Raw genomic sequence first — 23,416 nt, forward strand, 5'->3', positions numbered from 1 at the left:
AACATCAGGAAAGAAGAACAATGGAAAGAGCAGAAACATGGGTGAATATGATCGACTTGACTTCTCCTCTTGAGTTATCTCAGGAATTGTTTGGTGGTGGAAACAAAACGTATAACATTGTCTGATGTACTATTTACCTGAACTGGTAAAATGTTGACACAACCCATCTTTGTTGCTATGAAATAGTTCTGTATCTAAATTGTGGTTACAGGAAACTACATGTGATAGAATGGCATAGAACTATACACACGCACTGCTTGGATGTCAATCTCCTGGTTTTAGCACTGTACCACAACTACACAAGATGTGTCTGTACTACTATCTTTCCAACTCCTTTCAAGTCTAAAAACTTTGTATTTTGAAATAATTGTTAAGGTGTAGGACAAGGACACTGAATATGCTGCTTTGAAAGGGGCAAAGATGAGGTGATAATCCTTCCCTCCTGAATAATCTCCAGCTCTCTGAGGATTAGACATCTCTCTTCCTAAATATCTTTTTTTTTTTTCTTCTAGGTACATTTCTCTCACAAGTTATTAGAAAACTGGTCACTTTACAGTAATGGAGATAACCGAGAGATAATAATTTTCATGAGAACCGATCAGTGTATTGAAACTAAGAGAACATTTTTATGTAAAAATGTTGTTATACTATTGCTGATGACATATTTAGTAAAAATAGTTTAGTTTTAGTAGATAAAACTCACTTGTTTTAATAAAAACTGTAAGAATGAATGCAAAGTCCTAAGATTATTCTGCCATGTAAAATGAACTGCTCCCCAAAGGACTGTGTCAGTATTGGTTTGAAATAGGAAATATCTCCTATTTAGAATATGTTTAGATTACAAGAGCCTGGCAGGGGGGTTGGCAAACTTATTCTGTAAAGGGCCAGAGAGTAACTATTTTAGGCTGATTAGGCCATAAGATCTCTGTTGCAACTACTCAACCCTGCGGGTTTTCCCATGAAAGCGGCTGTAGACAAATGTAAATGAACAGGCTGTGTTCCAAGAAAGCTTCATTTACCAAACACGCCACAAGGGCATAATGTGCTGACCTCTGTACCAGCCTAATCTCAGGTTACCTATCCTCCAGTCATTAACAAAAATTCATCCACAATCAAGCTACACAAAAATAATTTTTATAAAACGATTGTTTATGGACATTAATATGTAGCCAAAGGTAGACTCCACTGAGGTTAAAGCCCTGGAAAGCTCAACGATTCTATCCTCTGTTTTGCCGGCAGCTGCTAAGATCCTGGGCAAACCACGTATTCCCTCTGAGATTCTATTACCTCCTCTCTACTTTGAGAGAATTAGGAGGGTATGTTATTCCTTCCCAATTTTGTTACCATGAATTTCAATTCGGCAGACTTACTTCCACTCTTACCAACAAAACTTTAGACCGACCGAGACTTCAAATGAAGAGCTTCAAAAGAAAATGACGCTCATTTTTATTTGAATAATTTATAACATAGGTCTGATTAAGCACAGTGAGCTAAAACTGACCACTGGAGGACTAGGAGTGTCAAAAACCAGAACCGAAAAACAAAGAGTATCCAAAACAATAGCGTCAAATAACAAAATACACAGCGATAAAGTTCGCAAAGGATGTACGAGGACTCTACACTGGAAGATATAACACAATGCCGAGAAAAACTGAAATAAACGAACGGGAATACACGCTATGTTCAGAGACTGGAAGAACTGTTAAAAAGTCAGATTGATTGACGGATGAATCGCAAACAAAATCCCACGAGGCTTTTTTAGGGGGTGATTTTGGTAGAAGTTGACAAACCAACGCTAAAATTTCTTCAGAAATGCCAAGGACCTAGAATAAACAACAATCTCAAAAATGAAGGAACTGGAAGTCCTACTGTACTTGACATCAGGACTTACAAAGTTCTGACAAAAAGATAAGCAAATAAATTAACGAAACAGAAGAGTGTGCAGCAGTAGATCCACAGACATACGGTCAGATGGTTTGAGACAAGGACAGCAAAACAGTTCAATGGGGAAAGGAAAATCGGTCTGACAAATGGTGCTGGAACAACTACATATTTATACGGAAAACAAGGACACTTGACCCTACCTAACACCAAAGGGGACAAAAGTGTAAAGTGGATCGCAGGCCTGAACATAAAAGTTAAAACTATAAAGCTTAAAAAAACCTTCATGACTTTGGGGTAGGTAAGGACTTCTTAAAGAGGGTACAGAAAGTATTAACCATATAAAACAAAAATTGATGAATTGGACTTCATCGAAATTACAGCTACCTTCTCATCAAAAGACACTGTTGAGAAAACAGACAACCCACAGTCGGAAAAAAATATTTGTAACATGTAAATCCTATAAAGGACTTGTATCCAGAATATATAAAAGATTATCACAACTCACTATCCAATTAATAAAAAGGGAGAAAAAGGACGACACAAAAATGGTTCAACAAACACATGAAATAGTGTTTATTCCTCATTAGTCATCAGGGAATAGCAGATTAAACCACCTTGTGATACCACCACATACCCATGAGAGTGGCTAAAATAAAAAAGATGGCCAACACTAAATGTGAAGCAATGAGAACTTGCATATATTGCTGGCAGGAATGGTAAACCGTACAATCGCTTTAGAAATGGTTGGGCATTTTCTTAAAAAGTTACATATCCATCTCTCCCGTGGCCTAGAAATTCTACTCCTATTTAATCTAAGAGAAATGAAAACGTGTCCACAGAAAATCTCTGGACAAGAATATCTGAACTTCCCTGGTGGCGCAGTGGGGTTAAGAATCCACCTGCCAACGCAGGGGACACAGGTTCAAGCCCTGGTCCGGGAAGATCCCACATGCCGCCGAGCAGCTAAGCCCGTGAGCCACAACTACTGAGCCTGCGCACCACAACTACTGAAACCTGCATGCTCTAGGGCCCACATGCCGCAACTACTGAGCCCATGCTCCGCAACAAAAGAAGCCACTGCAATGAGAAGCCCACGCACCGCAACTAGAGAAAAGCCCGCATGCGGCAGCAGCAATGAACACTCAATGCAGCCAAAAAAAAAAAAAAAAAAAAAAAAAAAACCACCAAACAAAAACAACAGAAAAAAGAATATCTATAGCAGCTTTATTCATAAGACACAAAACCTGCAACAGCCCTGGGGTCCATGAACAGAGATATGGTTTTACATAAGCTGGTGTGTTCAAACAGCACCACATGGCAACAAGGAACACACTGCTGATACAAGCACCAATATGTATGAGTCTCAAAATCACGCTGAGTGAAAGCCACAGCAGGGTGGATGTGCCATGTAATTCCCTCTATCTGAATACGTGTGTTTGTCAAGCTCAAGAGAGGCTGGTACGGATTTAGAGCTTTACACTTCGTTACTTGTAAATCGTATCCCCTCCGACAATAAAAGCATAGTTGGCAATTAAGGCTTTTGAGGTTAACGTTTTTAATCCAGCTCTTTTAATTCTGTAACAAATTGAAGGTCCTAAGTGCTAAATGATCTTGAACAATACTATCGTACTTTTAATTTTATCAGTCTAATTCAGATTTCTCCAAGTGTGAGCTTAAAATGTATTTAGGATTTGTTTCTTGGTACCTTGAGATGATCCATGTCGGTGGCAGGGAGCGATGTTGCTCAGGCCTCCGTGGACGGAGCCGCACAGCATTCACCTCGTGTCCAACAGTCTCTAAGCGACCTCTTCTCTCCTACACTTTCTTCCATACTGAGGTCTGTTGGAAAAGTTTAAGATACACCACAATTAGCATCTGATGTGCCTCTGTAACTATGAGAGGAAACCATATTCTCCTACTCTTCATGTGAAAACAACAAAATGAAACATTAAAACACAATTTCCCAGTTGACTAAAACCACTTACATTTTGCGTATTTCATAACTTCTCATCAAGCTAAAATATTATAATGTTGAATTTCATTATAATTAAAACTGGAGTTCTAAATTGCATGGATATGAATAGTTTAGTCCATTGTAAACAAGTGAAAAGAAAAATTAACAGAGCTAGTTGGTTAGTAATTAACAGAAAGTTTTGGTCCAATACTGTGAAGACTCTTTATGCTCTATTTGTATGACAGACACCAAAAAATGTCAATATATCCCTTTACCAGTGCAAGTGCTTCCAAAAAAGCAGTGTACAATTCTAAATTCAAGGCAGCAAGAGCAGCTAAGGACAGCTGCACACTGCAAATGGCAAAGCGGCCAGCTAAAAGAAAACACGTCTATTTTTTTCTTTTACAGATACAGCAATTACATTAAATGTATTATGAATACAGTATAAAAATGGCTTGGAAAAAGTCTGTTGTCCACATGATTATGATTTTAAAACTGAATAAATCCATCAAGTATAAAAATGTGTCATTCAAATAGTGGATATTTTTTTTCTCACCTCCCTCCTATTTTTGTCGGAGGTATTTATAAAAATTTGCCTAAAATTGTATTAAACCTCTTTTCAAGACTTACCTGAGGCTTTAGCATTGTGGCCGTGGGTTTTCATTGAAAATTGCCACTGTAGCAGAATTTCCTCTTCCTCTTTATAGAGCTTGTTTAGAAATGCTCGTTTCCAAGAAACTGTATAAATCAATAGGCCAATTTAGTGAGAAAACAGTGCAAACCGAGGGTTCGAACTGCCTAATCAATTTCACCTGATGGTGTCGGAACAACACAGGGCCTGCGACACTTGCAAGGCAGGGCTGGGAGCTCGTGCAGACCACGCATGGGAAAGTCCAGCCCAGTACCCTACACACACTTGAAAACAGATGGTTAGGGGTTCCCATGGTCCTGAGGCTGACATCTGAGCAACCAGGCTGGGAAGAAAGCACCACGTGACACCCTAGCGGACTGCGAAGGGATGGGTCCGAGTAGCTCACGGTACAGAGCACACGCTGTGTGCACACAAGTCACAGACAAGTTGTGTTCACCCGATACAAGCACCTAATACAAGGTAAATAAGGACTCGCAGACTGTTCTGTGTAAGAAGAAGATTTAGTTGCTTTAAGTTATACAGCATACGCTTTTACATGTCCACTTTTTTAAATAGGAATTTGTTCACTGTGGGCCCAGATACAGCTGAAGTGTTCACTCCTAAGTAAATTAAATGCTACTGAGTATATTCTTATAAATCTTACAAGTCTTAGGGTACCTCCCTAATGACAAAGTTTCCAATGTCAAATCGTTTACGAACAAAGTAAAGGTTTATAAATATTCTGGCATCTTACCACTTTTCCTAGTATTGCTTGGGGGCTAATAGGAAATTCAACAGAAGCAGAGAGGCTCGATGGCCAGCATGAATGTGCTTTATATTTCTTCCCCGATTCCTGGGGATTTTATTAACAAAAACAACTTAATAGCGTCCTCTCACTGACCGAAGCACCACTGTGTTGATCAGATCACACTGCCTCTCGCAAGAGACCAAAGTCAGGTGACAAGCGTGTGAGGAGGCGGCAGGGGTGCAGCCTGTGAAAGAGGGTAGACAAGGAAGGTGTGATGAGGGACATGCGGAGCGAACACTGGGTTAACATTACAGGGTGACTTAACCTTTGACCTTGAAAACCAGAACAATTTCAGAGGTGAAAAATCACCACCACTCTTACTAGTGATGTTGAAGAAAAAAACTAAAATTAGCCACAGGCTTTTCCACTGATAGGGCTGCAAAGCATTAGGAAGAAAACAACAGAAGCCAAGTCAAGTCAACATAGAGCAGTAACAAAATATAAAAATAAGACATTATTAACTAGCGGATGTTATTCTAGGTCTCAGAAATTTGCAAAATACTTACTTAAATTAAAATCTTAGTCCCCTCAAAAAATCCAAAGTGAAAAAGTATCAATTTTAGTAACAATATCAACATACATATATGCAGATATAGATATGAATAATGCAAAACAGATTTACAAAGATGTTAATTTTGGAACTTTTACTTGGAGTTTTAAGGAAAGTGACTACAGATATCTCTGCACACACATTCTCATTCTGGAGAAACAGGATGCAGAAATAAAAGGTTCAAGCATCTCCCTTCTTAAAAAGAACTCTGAAAAAGGTAACTTTACCCGCTAAACCTCCTGGCTGGCAACTTATAAATCTGGCTTGATTTCTCTAACTCCACAAGTTTGACAAAGTTATTTTAGTTTCTACCAGTGACACCTGGTCATCCACTTTCAGCACATGTACCATTTGGCCAGAAGTCCATAAATAATGTTTCCAATATAGAAATCTTGAAGTTCTAAAGGGAAATACTGCTCAGTAGATAAAATCTCCCGGAATGTCTTGCAGCAGAGGTTCCTCAAATTTAAAGCGTTTGGAAATGGCCTTTTGCTCCATTTTCTCTTTTTCAGACTGTCTGCACTGTCCTAAAGTATATGAAGTAACTACAATCAACTCCTCCGTGACGACGGATTCCTCGGTTTCCGGCTTCTGAGTATCTGAATGACTTTCAGGCACAGGATCGCCTTCCTGGAGGGCCTGTGCCTCTTCTAATGCCCCTTTCACCTTGAGAGAAGGTTCCTGAACGCTGCTCTGCGTTAGCCATGGATGCTTCAGACACTCCTCAGCAGTGGCGCGATCTCTGGATAAAGATACACATTTTACAATTAGGACAAAGTAGTTTAAAGCCTCAACTGTAACTTAGAGCATAAGGTATTATATTTTGGGACATATGAACCACAAAGATCTTACTGTGGTTCCTGAATAAAACAAAGTTTCAGCATTTGCATGCAAATGCCGTTCCCACAATACAGAAAAATAGTATTTTAAGTTATCTCTGAAAAGCCCCTTTGAAAGACCAAGAACAGATGGCAAATATCTGTTATACTGAGGTGCAGTTCACATTTTCTAAAAAACATTTTCATTTTTGCCACTTTTTCTCTCAACAGATGTAAGAAGCCAAAGGTTTCATCTAATTTTATGTGTACACTTTCATGTCTTCACTTTGGGGTTTCAGTTGTTAATCTGCTTTTGTCTAGAGCAGACTGCTCAAAGATTGATAGAGATCAATATTAACGAATACTTACTCAGGTTTCTTAACTAAAAGTGTCTTGATGAAGTCAACAGCTGACTCAGACACAACATCAAATTCTTCCTCAGAATAACTCAAATTCATCTGTGAGATGTTGAGGAACGTTTCTTGTTTATTATCGCCTAAGAAAGGCGATACTCCCGTCAGCATGACATATGCCAACACTCCAATGCTCCTAAACCAGAATGAAAATGTAAGAAAAATTAGTATCATATTCCTTTCTTAAAACTAATTTGATCAATTCATCATAAATAATTCTCACCACATATCCGTTGCCATGCTGATAGGATCATAACTAAGAATTTCAGGAGCTAGTATCAGAAACAAAAGAAAACATTTAGTTTTGTGGAAAAAAATTGCCAAATTTGCTCTTAGAAAAATTTAAATATCAAACTAAGACACTGTCAAGGTTTGGGCTAAGATGAAATAAGTTCACGTTATAAGTCAATATGCATTACTGTAAAGTCTAACTAGATGTTTATAATTAACTTGCTTTTTGCACCTCTATCCTCCAATGCTGGGTCCTAGTATTTTTTTTTTTAATATCTGAATACATAACTACTGCCATATAAACTGGCAACTTTTACACTTTCCTCTTCCCACACCCTCTATCTAATCAAGCATCAGGTTCCCGCTTTTAAATCGTGACTCCCCCCCCCCCCCAGTCTACAGCACGTGCCCCCTGACCCCCACTTGGTCCCGCCCTCTGATCTACTCTCTATGCTGTGGCTGCAGTGAGCTTTTAAAATGCCCACCCGTTAACACAAAGTCAGTCAACAAGGTTAGAAACAACCTGGGCATCCTTGGAGGACATGCATCACACACACAGACAACAAAGACAACCTACAGGGTTGAGAAAAAGTTTGCTTTGATAATATCTAACTAGACTGCTGCCAGCCAGAGAAGTAACAGAAAGACAGTCCCAAGTGTGCAAGGACACAGGGGAAATTCAGGAAAATCCTCCCTGAAGACTCTCACTGGTACGATCCAGTCAACCAAAAGACAAATGTTTTCAAAAGTATAGAAATAGGAAGACTAGGCTATGAAAAGACAGGCAATAAGTACTGAAACCATTTAAAAATCAAAGCCTAAAAAAACGGGGGTAATTACAATAAAAAAGGGAATGAAAATGTTCTAGGGAAAACCAAAACACTGAAAGTTGCACATGCATTAGGAGTGGGAGATAAGCCTGCCCCAGAACAGGAGAGCGGGAGGTGTAGGGGATATTGGTTTCCCCACTTCTATCTGAAGCTGTCGAGCTGAGAAGCAGAGGCTATGACTGTTATTTAAAAGTTATAAAAGATGGAGTGCCCCGGCGGTCCAGTGGTTAGGACTCCAGGCTTGCACTGCAGGGGGCACGGGTTCCATCCCTGGTCGGGGATCTAAGATCCCACAAGTGATGCGGCATGGCCAAAAAAAGAAAACAGAAAAAGAAAGTTCTAAAAGACACTACCAGGAAACAAAATCAAATGCAGCGTATCCAAATTACTGGTGGGGAAAAAGTACAACAGAGCCGAGAGAGCAGTAGATGGTGGGAGGAGTGGGGAAGGAAATAACATTAGCTTCCTTTTCTGAGTGTTTATTACGTGCTGAGCGCTGACGTGAGAGTGTGATGCAGCAGATCCAGTGAGGGAGGACTTCCACAGCCTCGTTTCGTGGACAGAGGACCGTGAGGTATAGAGAGATCTGGGGACCGAGGTCCCGCAGCTGGCCGGTGCGGAGGGGCACACACCCAGGCAGCCCTTTCTGCGTATGAAAGGCTGGGGCGGGGCTGGGGGGCACGGGGCCCCGTTTAAAAGGCAGGCCAGGCGAAGAGACAGGAGCGCTGCCTGTTTTTCTGTATTATATCCTTCTGAGTTATTTGTAGTTTTGGGGGGTTGGGCTTGTACTGCTTTTATCAATAAAGAATACAGCTTTGTTTTTTGGAGGGAAAAAAGCTCTTGGTAGAAAATTTAGAATTTACCGAAGAGCAGAAAGCATCGGAGGGAAACAACCGGAGGGAAACAACAAACAGCCCCCCAGGACCTCCTTCAGGGCAGTAATTGCTATCGGCGTCTCCGCCCACAGCCCTTCCGCCCCGCAGCCTCCCGTCCTTCCTCCAGCTTACAAGGCCTCCCGTTCGTCACGGGCGCTTCGCCCGAAGCAGCGGCATGTTAAGCCACATTCCTAACGCTAACTCAGCGGTCGTGAGACGTACCAGTTGGTGTACTGGAAATTGTGTTCCAGTCCACAAAAAACACACAATATTTGAAGGGTGTTTTTCTGCCTGCGATATCTTTTATGACCTAATTAATAAAGGCTCTGCTGTTTCAAACTGCAGGACTTTATAAAGTATTTTAAAGCTTCAAAGTATTTTTTGTACTGTCATTGCCCTATAGCTTTGTTTTCCTCAACCCGACCTGTCCCCTGGGACTTTCTGTGTCCCCCTGGAATCCTTTTTTCCTTCCTACATAAATTCCCACCATCCTGGGCTCCTTCAAGGACTACTCTTCTCCTTTCACCTTCTTCTTGCCACGCCCCCAGGCCTTCCAGAAGGAGACGGCCTGTCCGCCCACTTCACACCTCTGCCCTCAGGCAGATCTCCTTCTTCCCCCCAGGCCCGGGCCACAGCCTTCTCTACTCCTGGTCACAATGATGCTCTCACCCAGGGACACAAAAGCCATGCTCCTCCTCGGGCTGCCATCACCCTGGGCAGCTTCCACACTGATGTGCAGGACCCTACCGGCCTGGCACCCGCGCTTCTCGACCTCCTAGTCTAAAGAAGCTGACCTTGCAGAGCTACATCCGAGGCCTTGTAATCACAAAGAGCCCTTTCTGCTCGGACATTTTAAATGATAAAACTGTAATCCCCGGCCACACCTTTAAATTATTTTACTGCTTTGCTCTTCTACAGAAATCTCTCTCTTTCTTTAACCTATCCAACCACTAATTCTTTCATGCTCCATTTTCCTTCCAGTCTATCCAAAAAGTCATAGTTTGCCACTTTTTCTGCCAAACCGAGAAGCCATGGTTCATCACTTCGGCTGCTCTCTTTTTCTTTCTGCCAGAAGCTCTCAGCCCTGCATCAACCCAGCAGAATGCCCTCTGTTTCCCACATCTATGCAATCACAGGGCTTGCAATGACTTTCACAGTGTTTATTCTACCAACTTGCAGTTCTTGAAAGCTCCTTGCTTGTTAAATATCCTTCCACCCTCAGATAACCTGACATCCTCTCCTGTTCCTTGTAGAAGCAAATCCCTTCGGCTTCTCTTAGCCCTCCAGGAAAGGGACTGCCAATTTGGTACCTTACTCTTTAGTTTTCCATTTTTTAACTTAATACAAAGGAAGGGATCTCTGATGGTAGAATTTCACCACAGTGGACGGCAGGCCCCACCACTCATCACGCCACATGTGGGTTCCCCAGTGAAGGTGATGCCTGACCCCAAACACAAAACACGCAGCTCTCGGGAATACTCACCCACGTACTCGGGAGTGCCCATAATCTCCCGGAGCTCTTCGCCGTTCTTCAGTACTCGTGAAAGACCAAAATCAACGATCTTAATGTCACCCAGCGGAGAGTCACTTGTCAGCAGAATATTCTGGGGCTACAAAATGACACCCCCCAAATTAATAAACCGCGATTGCGTATGAAGAGCATAAAGAGCAGGCAGCCCATAAAACATACAAATTTCACCTGTGGAACTGAGAGCGAGAAATTTAACAGCAGACAGTCATTCGTCAGACAGCTGTTTTTACAGCGTACTTCCTGTGTGTAAGGCAGCAGGCCTCGTAGCATCTCTTCCCTTATACCGGCTCTTCGTCAGCACGTAACTGTGCATCTATTCCCATCTTAAAAACCAAACCAAACCACTTAATAAAAAAAATCCTCCCCCCATGACCCTGCATCTCTTTCTAGCCAACGCACTCACTCCCTCAAAGCTCGACTTCTTGAAAGCGAGGTCATCTCACTCCAGCTGCATCGGGATTTGCCCCCTGTACTCGACCTGCTCTCACTAAGGTCACCATGTCTTTAATCATCGAAGGCCCACCAAGTCCAGTGGGGCTCCTGCAGGCACCGACGGCGGGACGATTTGGAACTACTGGTCGTCCTTATATTCCCTCTTGGATCTATTCCTCCCTCTCCATTTTTCTCACGACTGTTTTCTTTGCTCTGCTTTTAAATAGTGGTGTTGCCCAAGATCTCTTGCTGGCTGGCCCTCTTCTCCTGACACTCTGCGTTCTATTTCTCAGCAATTTCATCTACTATCAGAGCTTTAGCCGCCACTTCCATGCTGATCACTTCTACCCTAAGCCCTCTCCGGACCCACAGCGCCAATTAAAATCGGATCCTTTCGCCTGGCAAGGCCTTCAATGCAATACACACCTCGGGCACCACACCCACTGCTCTCTTCTGTATTCCCAGCCTCAGTGCTCAAGTCAGACACTGGGGAATCGTCCTGAAGTTCTCTGTACCCTTCATTTTCCACCACTTTCACATCTAGTGAAGCCACCAGTCATGCGAATTCTATTTCCTAGATCTCAGTACTCCCACTGCATGAAATCTGGGATTTCATTACCCCCCTGTCTGTAGTTTCCCCACCTTCAACCCACCCTCCACGTACGACAACCTTCCCATGTTGTAAGTCTGATCGTGACACTCTCCCTGTGGTCGTCTGGCTGTTCTTCGCCAAGAGACACAGTCCAGTGGGGACGGGGCGGGTGGGATGTACACGGCGGTGGTAAGCGCCACCCAGAGGACCAATGAGCTTCGCACTCCTGGAGTCATTTTTGCTCAGCTGAAAATAACTAGGACATCTTTGCATAAAAAGTCAAGCTGATACATTACGGACTAGAATGTAAAATTCATCCCAATTTTTAAAATAAAACATGAGATCTGAAAGAGGCTTATGCGCGCTTGAGAACGGGTCGGCGCTTACTGTCTTTGGCCGTTAAGAGTACTTCCAAAGGTGAACTGAGGACACTGGCACCAATAAAGTATAAGTACTTCACTAGAGCGTCCAGAATGTTCCGTGCTCCGGCCCCTCCCTCCCTCCCTTTCTAGACGACTCTCCTGTCACCATTCTGCGGGGAGTCTGCGCTCCAAATCAGTCGGGCTGTAGTCCCTCAACAAGACCCACGGCCCACACCTCAGGCCTCTGCTCGGGAAGGCCCCTCCCCGGTGGCCTGGCAAATTTATCCTCACGGCTCCCTCCGGCACAGGGTGGCGTCTCCTCTGCGAAGCCCTCTCTGCCCTCCCCTGCCCCGGCCCCTCTCGCCTCCCCAGCGTCTCGTACAAGACACGTTGTTCTGTTAACAGGCGTTTCGGTCTCCTCCGCCGCGCGGTTCTCTAGAGGGTGGCAGTGATGTTCACGGTCCTCTCCTGCCACTTCCACGCAACCGCTCCATCCGGCTTCCGTCTTCTCGTCACCGCCCAGGTCGGTCAAAGCCAAGGGCGCCCTCGGGCTCTCCTCTGAGCACCGGCGCGTCTCAGTGGCGCTTCCCATTGCTGCTCCCTCCCTGTTCACCAGCTCCTTTTCTCTCGGCTTCCAGAACAGAACACCATCCTGGTTCCCTGCTAACTCCCCGGCTGCTGCTGTTGGCCCGTCTCCTGCGACCCGCCCACTAACTGCTGGGCCCCCAGAGCCCTATCTGGAGGCTCCCCCTCTCCTCGCCCCACTCCCACCCCGCACCTCCACCTGCACCCAAGGCCGATGACCACCTGCCCCTCTGGACTCACAGCCTCTCTCTCTGGCTCAGGTCCCTTCCACCAACTCTTCACCTAACCTCTCCCCTTTGATGTCTGTCATCGTACCCCCGCCACCTGGGACGCTCTTCTCTGTTCTGCTCTGCCTACTGTCAACTTGGCGAGAAGACCTAACACGGCAGGGAAGCAGCAACGTGAAGGGCTGCCCTACGACAGAGGATGCTGAGGTACAGGGGGGCCCTCTCTTTGAAACGGGTCTTACTGTCGAGCCAGCCATCCGGCCTACTCTTTTCTATTACGAAGATGCTTGTAGGTTTATCTCAGTCTGGATTCAGAAACAGAGGGGAAGAGGCTACAGCTCCGTGGGAACAGGAGCCACAGTCCTGGCCATGGTGACGTCACCGGGCTCAGGGCCCGGCACCCGGCAGGCCCGCGCTGCTACTCGCCCAGTAAGTGAAAAGAGGAAAGGTGACTAACTACAAAGAAACCCTTAAAGGGTCTCTATTTTGTGTCAGGACAGGTGGTACCATAACTATGAGTACTGCCAAGCCCCTACTGTCCTGAGTTCATACTCAGAAGACAGATGGGCCTGTCGGGCTCAACTAGCTCAGGTGCTGCAGTTGACAAAGCACCCAGGCAAGAGATGAACAACATGGAATGATTCTGCCTTGGAGGGTTCCTGAGGAGGTAGGGCAGCAGCCCTGACAGGGAAGAAGGATTTCACCACTTATTCCGCAAAGTTTTACTGACTGCCTAGTGAGCTGTGACCTGAGGAAATGGCAGAAAACAAGTCCTCCGTTCCTTTGGAGACTTATATTCCAATAGGGTCAAATAAGTACAAATAAATAATACAACCTCAGGTTGTTCTAAGCTCTACAGAGAACTCAGAGTGGGGGAAGGAGCGAGAGAGTGCCCGTCAGGTATGTGTGTGTGCGGATGCTATTTCCAGGGCAGTCAGGGAAGGCTTCCTGGAGGCGGCGTACTTGAGGGCAAACCAATGTTAGGAAGGAGCCAGTCATGGCGGAACCTCTTGGGGTTGGGGGTGGCAGAGGGAAGAACTGCGAGCTGAAGACGCGCACAGAGGTGAGGGGCAGGTGTGAGGCTGGAAGGAAATGGGGTTGGGGGACAGGACTCGCAGGGCTTTGTGGGCCATTCAGGAGTGCCTGGCAGAAGGCAGAGCAAGGGGAGGGACGGAGGACATTCCAGGGAAAGACAAGACTGCAGGCCAAAGTACACAGGGGAGCCAGCACACAGCACGATGTGCAAGGGACTGTCAAATACAACCACGCGGCTGGAAACAGCCTTCTGAAAAACGTGTCTTTTTAAAAGTCTCTAGGGGGAGAGAGACAGAGTGAGGAAGATATGATGAAGCATGGAATGAAAGGAAAGAAATTTTACACGTAACAGAGGCAAAATCCACAGGCCGCCGTGACTGATGCCATGTAGGGGCAGGAAGAGGGCACGGTGTCATTCGCTGACTGACACACGGGGTCCGCAGAGAGGACCATGGCTTCAGCTTTCCCAGGACCAGCCAGGACAGCTGGAAATTCAGCCTGGAGAGACAGCAAAGCTGAGTACACGGCTTTGGGGGCCTGCGGCACATGGGAAAGACTAAAAAGCATGGAAGCAAATGAGAGGAAGAGTGTGCAGCAAGAAGAGAAGTGGGTCGAGAGGAAGGATGGCTGATAACTATGTTTCGGGGTAAACACCAGGAGTCAGGAAAGAGGAGAGACACTGGTCTGCGAGCGAGAACCCAGGTGTAACATTAGAGCAGGAAACAGGGAGAAGAGCGCCATCAGATGGGACAAGGGGAAGAACGACGACCATGAGCGAACTCAGAGAAGGTAACTTTTAGTAAAATGGTGGGAGAAAAAACTAGCTTACAATAGGCTGAAAAACAAATGGAACGGCTAAGAGATCTAGTACAGGTGGTTTTGACTTAAGTATCTTCTGATACCCTTGAAGCCAGTGCTGGCCTACGGAAAGGTAATTTAAAATTTCCTAGTAGCCATATTATAAGAAGTAAGATGGAACAGGTGAAATTAAATGTATTTATTTAACTCAATATATCTAAAAGTTTACACCTTCAACATGTAATTAATAGGGAAAATTATTGAGATAGTTTACTTTTTTTCATAGTAAGTCTTTGGAGCTCTGGTGTGGATTTCACACTCTGAGCACAACCTAGTTCAGACGAGCCACGTTCCAAGTGCTCTAAAGCACCACGTGGCCCGTGGCACTGGGCTGATGGTGCCGCGTTAAACTCCTTAAGAGAAAAAAAAGATGCAGTGACACCCCAAGAAACGGTCAGGGAATTCTTAGTGTCTCTTACCCACTGTCCTAATTTACTACCACTATGCAATTATGGAATGATAGTTTGTTTTGAAAACAAATTCATCAAAATAACTAAGACTTTCCTGCCTATAGTGAAACAACCACACTGTGGCTCAGTATCATCTCTAATTTTGTATAAAAACCTGTTTTGTCTTTTTCTTGTAAATCAGACAGTTCTGGCTACAGTAAAACCTTAAAACTGAATGAAAAACCAAAACAACAAATTGCTGTCACTGTAGAAGTTTCCACTGCAGACGCGTGCTCAGTGGTTATAAACACCCAAACCAGATAAAGCACCCCGCACCCAAGATTGAGAAGCAACTGATCAGTGTTAGCATCAATGTCTCTTTTCAATGACAAAGTAACTATAGAGGTTCTGGTAACATAAACTTCCTTATAAAGCCAACGTTCTCTTTTTTACTTAGCTTCTAGCTATTTCTTCAGGAAAAAATCCTATGTAACATCGTGATCATGAGGCCCCAGGCTTCTCAAGGCCATTTTAGTTGTATTACATGAACGATATACTACAGTATGATCAAACATCATTATTCAGGCAAATTAGAGGAGAGGAGTCTGGCTCTGAACAGACATTCATCACTGCACATGTTTTGCCTTTCCCAGTACATCAAAAACACCAAGAGAAATACTGCTAATCACCAGATCTTCTTAAGGTTCATTTGTGATTAACAAGACGTGCGCATTCTGGGAATGTTTTTAAATAGCATTTTTTCCCTTAAAGTAGATTAAACATCTTTCCCTTACATTTTGTTTACTCTTTACATTCCACGGGAAATGCTTTCTTTAGTTATTACGCAAAAGCTAGTTGGTTTGGTGGTAATGTAGTAAATTCTGTAGTAGTGTGACCAAATTATTAAAATGTTACCTTAGTATTTGAAATCAAGGCTTAGTCACAGCATCCATAATCTGCCAAAGTGAGAGACGTTAAACCCTTGAAAGAGAGATTGCTAGAAAAAACACACGGCTCATAAAATCGCAGCTTTTGGAACTTCACAGTTAACGTTTATTATGTCCTCTCGTCCAACTGTGCCCTGGTTTGACCACAGGTACGTTTTTAAAGTAGACCTTACTCCTCTAGATAAAATATAAGACTATAATCTCCATCATTTCTGAAAATATCCATCAGTTTCTGAAAACATGTGCTAAAAACAAAGATAAGTACCTTTACATTTACAGCTTAGTCTGACCTCCTCTCTATGGAATCCAGTTCATGACAGAGGCTGTGGCTCACAATACTTGATTCTATTGAAGATGCATGCATCCCAAGTGGTAAAAAGAGAAAAATACAAGGTCCACAGAGAGGTAATGAGAGTGGAATAAATGGGAAACATACAAACTGTTCCCAAATAGACAACCGGGAGTAGAGGAGTGCTCCTAAAATTTTATTTCTCAGCTTCGTGGGGGAATCCTTTTATTTATCTGGGTATCTTCACTTCTGTACATAATCTACCATTTACTGAGCAATCACCATTGGATGAGATCATTGTAGACTTGAGGCTAATCTGCTCAATAAGGCTAAGGTACCATGGACCGCATTTTAAGGAACATTTTATCAGCCCACGAAAGTTCAAGTAAATTGACATTTTATGCACTAAAACCCAGGTCAGAGTATAGAAATAGGTTAATAATCCTGTCTAAATAAATTTGGGAAACTGTTTAGAAATGTTACATGTTACCCCTCTTTCAAGTAAAACATTGATGCTTAAACTATCAGTGATCAACTTAATCTCAGATGGGAAAGTTCCAGCTTCTAATTCCTAGTCTGCTCCTCTACTTCCCATTATACATATCACAGGGTGGACAGGTTTAACGACTGAATACCTAGTACAGAACTGCTGGAAGATCTGACCAGTACAAGACCATCTGAACACAAACAGCCTTGGATTTTAAGACTGGATTTTTTTGTGCCCCTTTTGGTCAGTCCTCCCCTTGACTGATGTAAAAGCAGGCCATTACGCCCATGACTAGCTCAGCAAATTACTGAGATGGTTTTGAGCCTCGAGCTTGTCCTGACTCTGGCAGAGTTGCTGTTACTGAGACTTGTCAGTCCTGCCATGATTTACGTGCAAAGGAATGGGCTCTCCCTTAATCACACACACTTCAGGGTCTTCAATTTTCGTAGACGCATAAACACCCCAACATCTGCATCTGCTACTCCTCAAAGAACTTCCCATGTTCAGCTGAAGATACAGGCCTGCCTCGTTTTACTGCACTTTGTTTTACTGCATTTCGCAGCTATTTCGTTTTTTACCAATTGAAGGTCTGAGGCAACCCTGCGTCGAGCAAGCCTTGGCGCCGTTTTTCAAACAGCATTTGCTCACTTTGTGTCTCTGTGTCACATTTTGGTAATCCTCACAGTATTTCAGGCTTTTTCATTTTATTTGTTGTGCTGACCTGTGATCAGTGACCTTCGCACTGGGAAAGATGGTGTGACTCGCTTTATTGCGATATTCACTCTACTGTGGTGTCTGGAAGCAAACCCGCCACATCCCTGAGGCCTGCCTGCATCTGGCTGAGAGTCTTCAGCGAATCAGTCTTTTGGCAAACTGACCGTTCGGGGTCTGACCGGACTGAGTAGTGTATTTCCCGTTCTGTCAATTACCACTTTTCAAAGAGGCAACTATAATAGTCATTCTAACTAACTTCTGTCTCTGGGATGAGAATTGCCCATTTTCACCATGGAATAAATGGTCTACTGACTCAAAGCTCCCATATATACCAGGGTTATCACTTTTCACAGAATTAAAACGTAAGAAAACACATTTAGCTCTATAGCTTCGTCTTTCAAGCTCTGATAGAGACTGAGAGTCAGCATTATAAACAAATCGTCACTGGGCAGACGGTTGTTAAAAGATGCAGGACAGTAGACTCTCTTTGTCCAGACTCACGGGGGACAGTGGAAGTCAACTTGGAAATGACCTTTTGATAGAAATCATTCCCGTCTGCACTGCTGCCTTTCCAACCCCATCTCCAACCTTCCCCTCCAGAGTTCACTGAGAAACAAGTCTGACTGCACGTGTGCAGAGTGTGAGGGCAGAAGACAGGCTGAGAACCTTCCAGGCCACCTTGTCCTCTAGCTCTTCTGGGTCTAGGAAACATGGAAAGTCCTGTTTCCAACATCAAAGGCCCATCATCAAAGCCTCTATTAAAGTTGGAAAGAATTCTACACTGAGTGCACTGGGGAGAAAGGATACGATTTATACTGAGTGTATTAGGGAGACAGGGATATAATTTCACTGTGTAAATACACAGTCGAACCTGGTACTCAAGAACTTAATACTCACCCTTGACTGCTTTCAAGTAACATCAAAGATGCATGACACACAGTGTTGGCAACCCGTCTGACTCACTACCTAATTAGCTCCTTTTCTGAATAATGTCGTAGGTGGAGCTGTCATAAATTGAAAGCTCATTTCCTATAGATGCAATATTATTTAAATTGGTGTTCTGTTCCTGGAGGTCGTTTTTACATCACAGAACTAGCAAAACGTCATAGAAATAAATGTATGATTTTACAAAGTTAAGTGTGTAAAACCAAACATGAGAGAAGGCTTAGCACAGACATTACTTTGGGGACATTTTCCTCACGGCTGGTACTAACTGAGGCTTCTTTTTTTTTTTTTTTTAATCTGTACGCGGGCCTCTCACTGTTGCGGCCTCTCCCGTTGCGGAGCACAGGCTCCGGACGCGCAGGCTCAGCGGCCATGGCTCACGGGCCCAGCCTCTCCGCAGCATGTGGGATCTTCCCGGACCGGGGCACAAACCCGTGTCCCGTGCATCGGCAGGCGGACTCTCAACCACTGCGCCACCAGGGAAGCCCTAACTGAGGCTTCTTAAAGTCTGAGTCCACTGAAGTCTGGACTGCAGAGACCATCTCTTCCTGGCAAGTGTTCCTGAGCGAAGCACGGTGGCTGTGTCCCGCACCCAGGATCTTTGAATTTCTAATGCATACGATGCACTAAAGGGACAAAACAAAGCCCCAGCTCCCTTGCGCATGCTCTGAGGGTTTCACCTAGGTGATGTCTAAGGCCACTGCACTACTCGTGGGTGCACACATGTCCACACCTGCCTTCGAAAAATGGTGCCGTGCTGTAACCACCCACTTTAGACACTACACTAAGAAATCAGTGTCCTAGAGGAAAAAGAACTGTTAACAAAATGAAATATTGGCATCTTGCACAAAAGAACAAGAAGGTTTCCAAATAATTTCCTTTCCCCTGTATTTTTCTGTAGGAAACTAGCATTTGAAGGATAACCTATTACCTTTCCACCTAATTTCAAATGGAATTTGATCAAGTTTACTTATGGAGTCACTTCCTGGTTATATACACTGCACACTCCTCCTTGAGAGTGTTCCTTCGTGCAAAAGAGATTAAACACTGCCATGTATACAGCACGGTATGTATACAGTACGGTACGTGTACAGCACGGTACGTGTACAGCACGGTACGTGTACAGTACGGTGTGTATAAGGTGTCAGAGTGTACCATCCAGCAGCAGCTGAGTGGCACCTGCATCCGCAGGACTGGCATCACCTGGCCCTGCCCTGAATGTGAAACTTGCTGGGGCCCAGCAATTTGTTTTAACAAGCCTTTCAGGTGACCCTGACCTGGGTCAAAGCTGGAGAGCCACTGCCGAAAGCATCTCCCTTCTGCTGGAAGCATACGACAGCAGGGGTCAGGGTGGATGGGCAGGTGAGTGAGACAAGGCCGCAGTTCAGGAGAGGAAAGTGGTTTTGGGTCCGGGGGTTCGGCCCTGTCAGGTTACCCTCCTTCCTCACCCCCTCTCCTCTGGCTGACAAGGCTGGTAAGGCGCGGGAGTCCCTGGGGTGTTCTGTGCTAGGGGACTGTCTCACTTCCACAAAGCCCCACCTGGACTTGACAGGGAAGCAACCATGGGAAAACCACCAGGGGTCTCAGACGCTTTTCTCCTCAGCTGCCTGAAGGAATATGCTCTGAATACCTGCGGTGGACATTTACTGTTTGTCCCCTGAGTGCCCATTCTCTAGTCTTTGAGAAACGGAACTGGTCTGAGAACCCATCCCTTCCCCACTCTCAGTCCACATCAACGCTGGGCTGGGAGCAGGGCTTGACCCCTCTAGGTGGGTGCATGTGACACCGATGGCACTGGCCTGGCCGTCAAAGCCCTGCACCCTGGACCAGTGCACCAATTCTTTCTGGGTTGATCTAAGCTGGTTTGAGTGGGTCTCAGGACTTCTGAATGAGCCAGTGACCTGAGAGCAGCTCTTTCCTGGGGAGTCTCAGGGCAGTTGTGAGGGTAAAACACGGTTGCATCTAACTCACCACCATTCTATTGCCATTTGGAGGAGGTAGAGCTGAGAACTGAAGAAAAACCAAGTGCTGGCAATATCTGGATGAATGAATAGTGGTGTAACTGCAGCCAGAGTTACCCTGGCCGTTTTAGCCAATGAAAGTTCCTCTTTCGATTACCCTGCTTTCAGCTGGCGTCCGCGCCACTTGAAAGGATGGTGACTGATACCACCCCTTGTATTTTCTCTCCTCCTTCCTCCCCTTCCTTCTTTGACAATTTCAAATTAAAAATCTACCTGCCTCTGACTGCTTTCATTCCCTAATTTATTTTATTTATTGCTGCCTGCCTAATTTTCCACAACACTGCTTTTCAAATATTTCTGCTCAAAAATCACCTATCACTCCGTGACATGTGAACCCCAGGAATCTGGCCTTTTCTCAACTTTCAATATCTCCTACGTCATCTTTCAATTCCAGAGGAACTTTTCCATTTATTTTTGTCCAAACACATCACAAGTATTCCTAACTCTTTTGAGTTAACTTTCTCCTATTCTTCTCTACCTATCTAAATCCTAACTTTTTGGAAAGGTCTAGCTCAAGCCCTGTCTCCACCAGGAAGCCTTCACCTACTCCAGCAATATACCCTCGAAGTGCCATTTCCGGGGCAATGTATTATTATTTATCTTTCTATGTATGCACATGTGCATTCTCTCCCTGATAAAACTGGCTAGAGGATACAAGTTATGACTCAATTCTTATATCCTTGTTACCTAATAAAACACACAAACCTGACAAATATTGGAGGAAACCACTGTGAGATATCGCGCATCTAGAGGGTCATTCTCCAGCAACCTCAAAACTGTAAAGTAATTCAGCTCTTACCTTCAAATCAAGATGAACTACGTCATGAGCGTGTAAAAAGCGAACACCTTCTAAAATCTGCCGCATGAGTCTCTGAACATCTTTTTCCTTAAAGGCTTCTTCTCTGTCTGCAACACACTGGTCAAAGATTTCACCCCCAGCAGCACTAGAGAAGATGAGAAGCACATTTTCAATAGAAAGGAAGAGGACTCATTAAAAATAGCCTTTGTGTTCTTAATATTTAGACACAGTAGGTATCTTTATTTACATAGACTATAATGTGAATGTGTGTAAACTTTCTTCCATCTATATGCTGCAATCCAATATTTTTAAGTAAAAATTTAAGCTCAGATAAGCATTTCCAACGCTAAATAAAAACATCAGCTTCAGAACTTCAAGAACTAAACCTTAGTAGTAAAATATATTAACACACTTTCAAGTAAAAGAATTCTCAAGAATTTTTAGTTACAGAATACATAAAAACATTGTTTTTGTAAAAAATGCAAATAAAGCAAATGCCCTCCATTGAAGACCCTTCCCCCAGTCCAGAGCTACATTTAGAAGTAAGCTCTGTTATCACTCAGGTGTACTCCAACCTTCCAGATTTTTAAAATATATTTAAATGCATACAAAAATATTAGTTTTCTGGATTTTTAAAGACACATAAATGGCAACATTCTAACTGATACTGTTCTATTACTTTTTTTAATTACTTAAACATGCCTTAAGAGTCTTTTCCGTGATGGTTTTATATCTATCTCATAATTTTTATCTTTTATTTTTTAAATTTTTTGGCTGACTTGGATCTTCATTGCTGCAGGCGGGCTTTCTCTTGAGGCGAGCAGGGGCTATTCTTCGTTGTGGTGGCTTCTCTTGTCACGGAGCACGGGCTCTAGGCACATGGGCTTCAGTAGTTGCAGCACGTGGGCTCAGTAGTTGCAGCACGTGGGGCCCTAGAAGGCGTGGGCTTTAGTAGTTGCAGCGCATGGGTTCAGTAGTTGTGGCTAGTGGGCTTAGTTGCTCTGGGGCATGTGGGATCTTCCCAGACCAGGGATCCAATCCATGTCCCCTGCATTGGCAGGTGGATTCTTAACCACTGCGCCACCAGAGAAGTTCTACCTCAGAATTTTTAATTCCTGCAAACTTGTGAATAGAAAAACCATAGTTTATTTAGCCATTCCCCTTTGAAGGACATTTAGGTTTTTTTTTTCATTATTCATGATTATAAACAATGCTGTGATGCAAAGGTGTGTGAAGGTTCCTGTCAGTGCCTGTGTCAGTAAGTAGTCTTCAACGTAGATACTGGGATGAAACAGCTGGTGTGAAAGGAATGTGCTTTTGAAATTTCAGTAGATATGACCTAGGCTCACCAAAGGAGCGGTACGGACTTAAACTTTCTTCCACCCTCTGGCCTAGGCAATTTCAGTAGATATGACCTAGGCTCACCAAAAGAGCGGTACGGACTTAAACTTTCTTCCACCCTCTGGCCAAAGCACCTCAGTTTTTTTTTTTTTCCTCTGAATAATTTTGCCAATAAAAGAAACAAATCATTTACAATTTTTCTTTCCCTTCAGCAGAAATTCCATATTTTAACAATTTGTTCTTACCATAAATGACAGTTCATGTCCTATCTCAAATTTTCCTTTATGTGTTTTTTTTTTTAATAAAAGACTGGATTGCTTCCATGAAGTTGTTATAAAAATTAATGTGAAACACGCATCTCCAAACAGCCATGCTACTGTCAAACAAAAGCTACTCGTTCGTTTCCTTTTCATAAGATAATTTAGTTCTTTCCTTCCAGCCTTCTTTCCTTCCTTTTTTTTTGTTAGGGCAATCTACTTTCCAAATTCTGTCTATAAAAGGAAACAAAAATTTTCACCAAAGTCAGCTAAGAACCTATTTAAGTTTAGCTGAAAAGCCGTAGGTGGTGAGAGTGAAAGAAAATAACTCGCTGGCTGATTCAAATTTTCATCTGGTTAAACCTATACAACTGACAATTATATTTTAATTACAGTATGAGAAAACCATACATGAAAGCATCAAAACAATTTTTATGTAATTTACTGTAAAATGGCCATCACATATTCCGGCAAAGCTGAAGTGATGCGTAACTCATGAGGAAGGAAAGGGTGAGCACTGACAACAGAACCGAGCAGTAAGTTAGTGACAGCCCGGCAGTGCTGTACGCTGAGCAGGCAGTTAGCACGAGCTGAGTGCACTCGGCCGCAGC

General features: G+C 43.8%; 1 protein-coding gene across 1 annotated transcript in view; it reads right to left on the bottom strand.

The window, feature by feature from the left end:
• Positions 1-3,600: 3,600 nt before the first annotated feature.
• STK17A (serine/threonine kinase 17a) overlaps positions 3,601-23,416 on the bottom strand; it is a 39,576-nt gene continuing 19,760 nt past the window's right edge. The window contains exons 3-7 of the mRNA XM_082845988.1: positions 21,208-21,352; positions 10,478-10,604; positions 7,282-7,330; positions 7,015-7,194; positions 3,601-6,569 (exon numbers count right to left, since the gene is read on the bottom strand). Coding sequence (XP_082702114.1) covers positions 6,245-6,569; positions 7,015-7,194; positions 7,282-7,330; positions 10,478-10,604; positions 21,208-21,352 — 826 coding nt within the window. The 3' untranslated portion in view covers positions 3,601-6,244. The remainder of the gene's footprint in view (positions 6,570-7,014; positions 7,195-7,281; positions 7,331-10,477; positions 10,605-21,207; positions 21,353-23,416) is intronic.

This window comes from Leucopleurus acutus (assembly GCF_964270905.1).
Source record: "Leucopleurus acutus genome assembly, chromosome: 9".
NCBI lineage: Eukaryota > Metazoa > Chordata > Mammalia > Artiodactyla > Delphinidae > Leucopleurus > Leucopleurus acutus.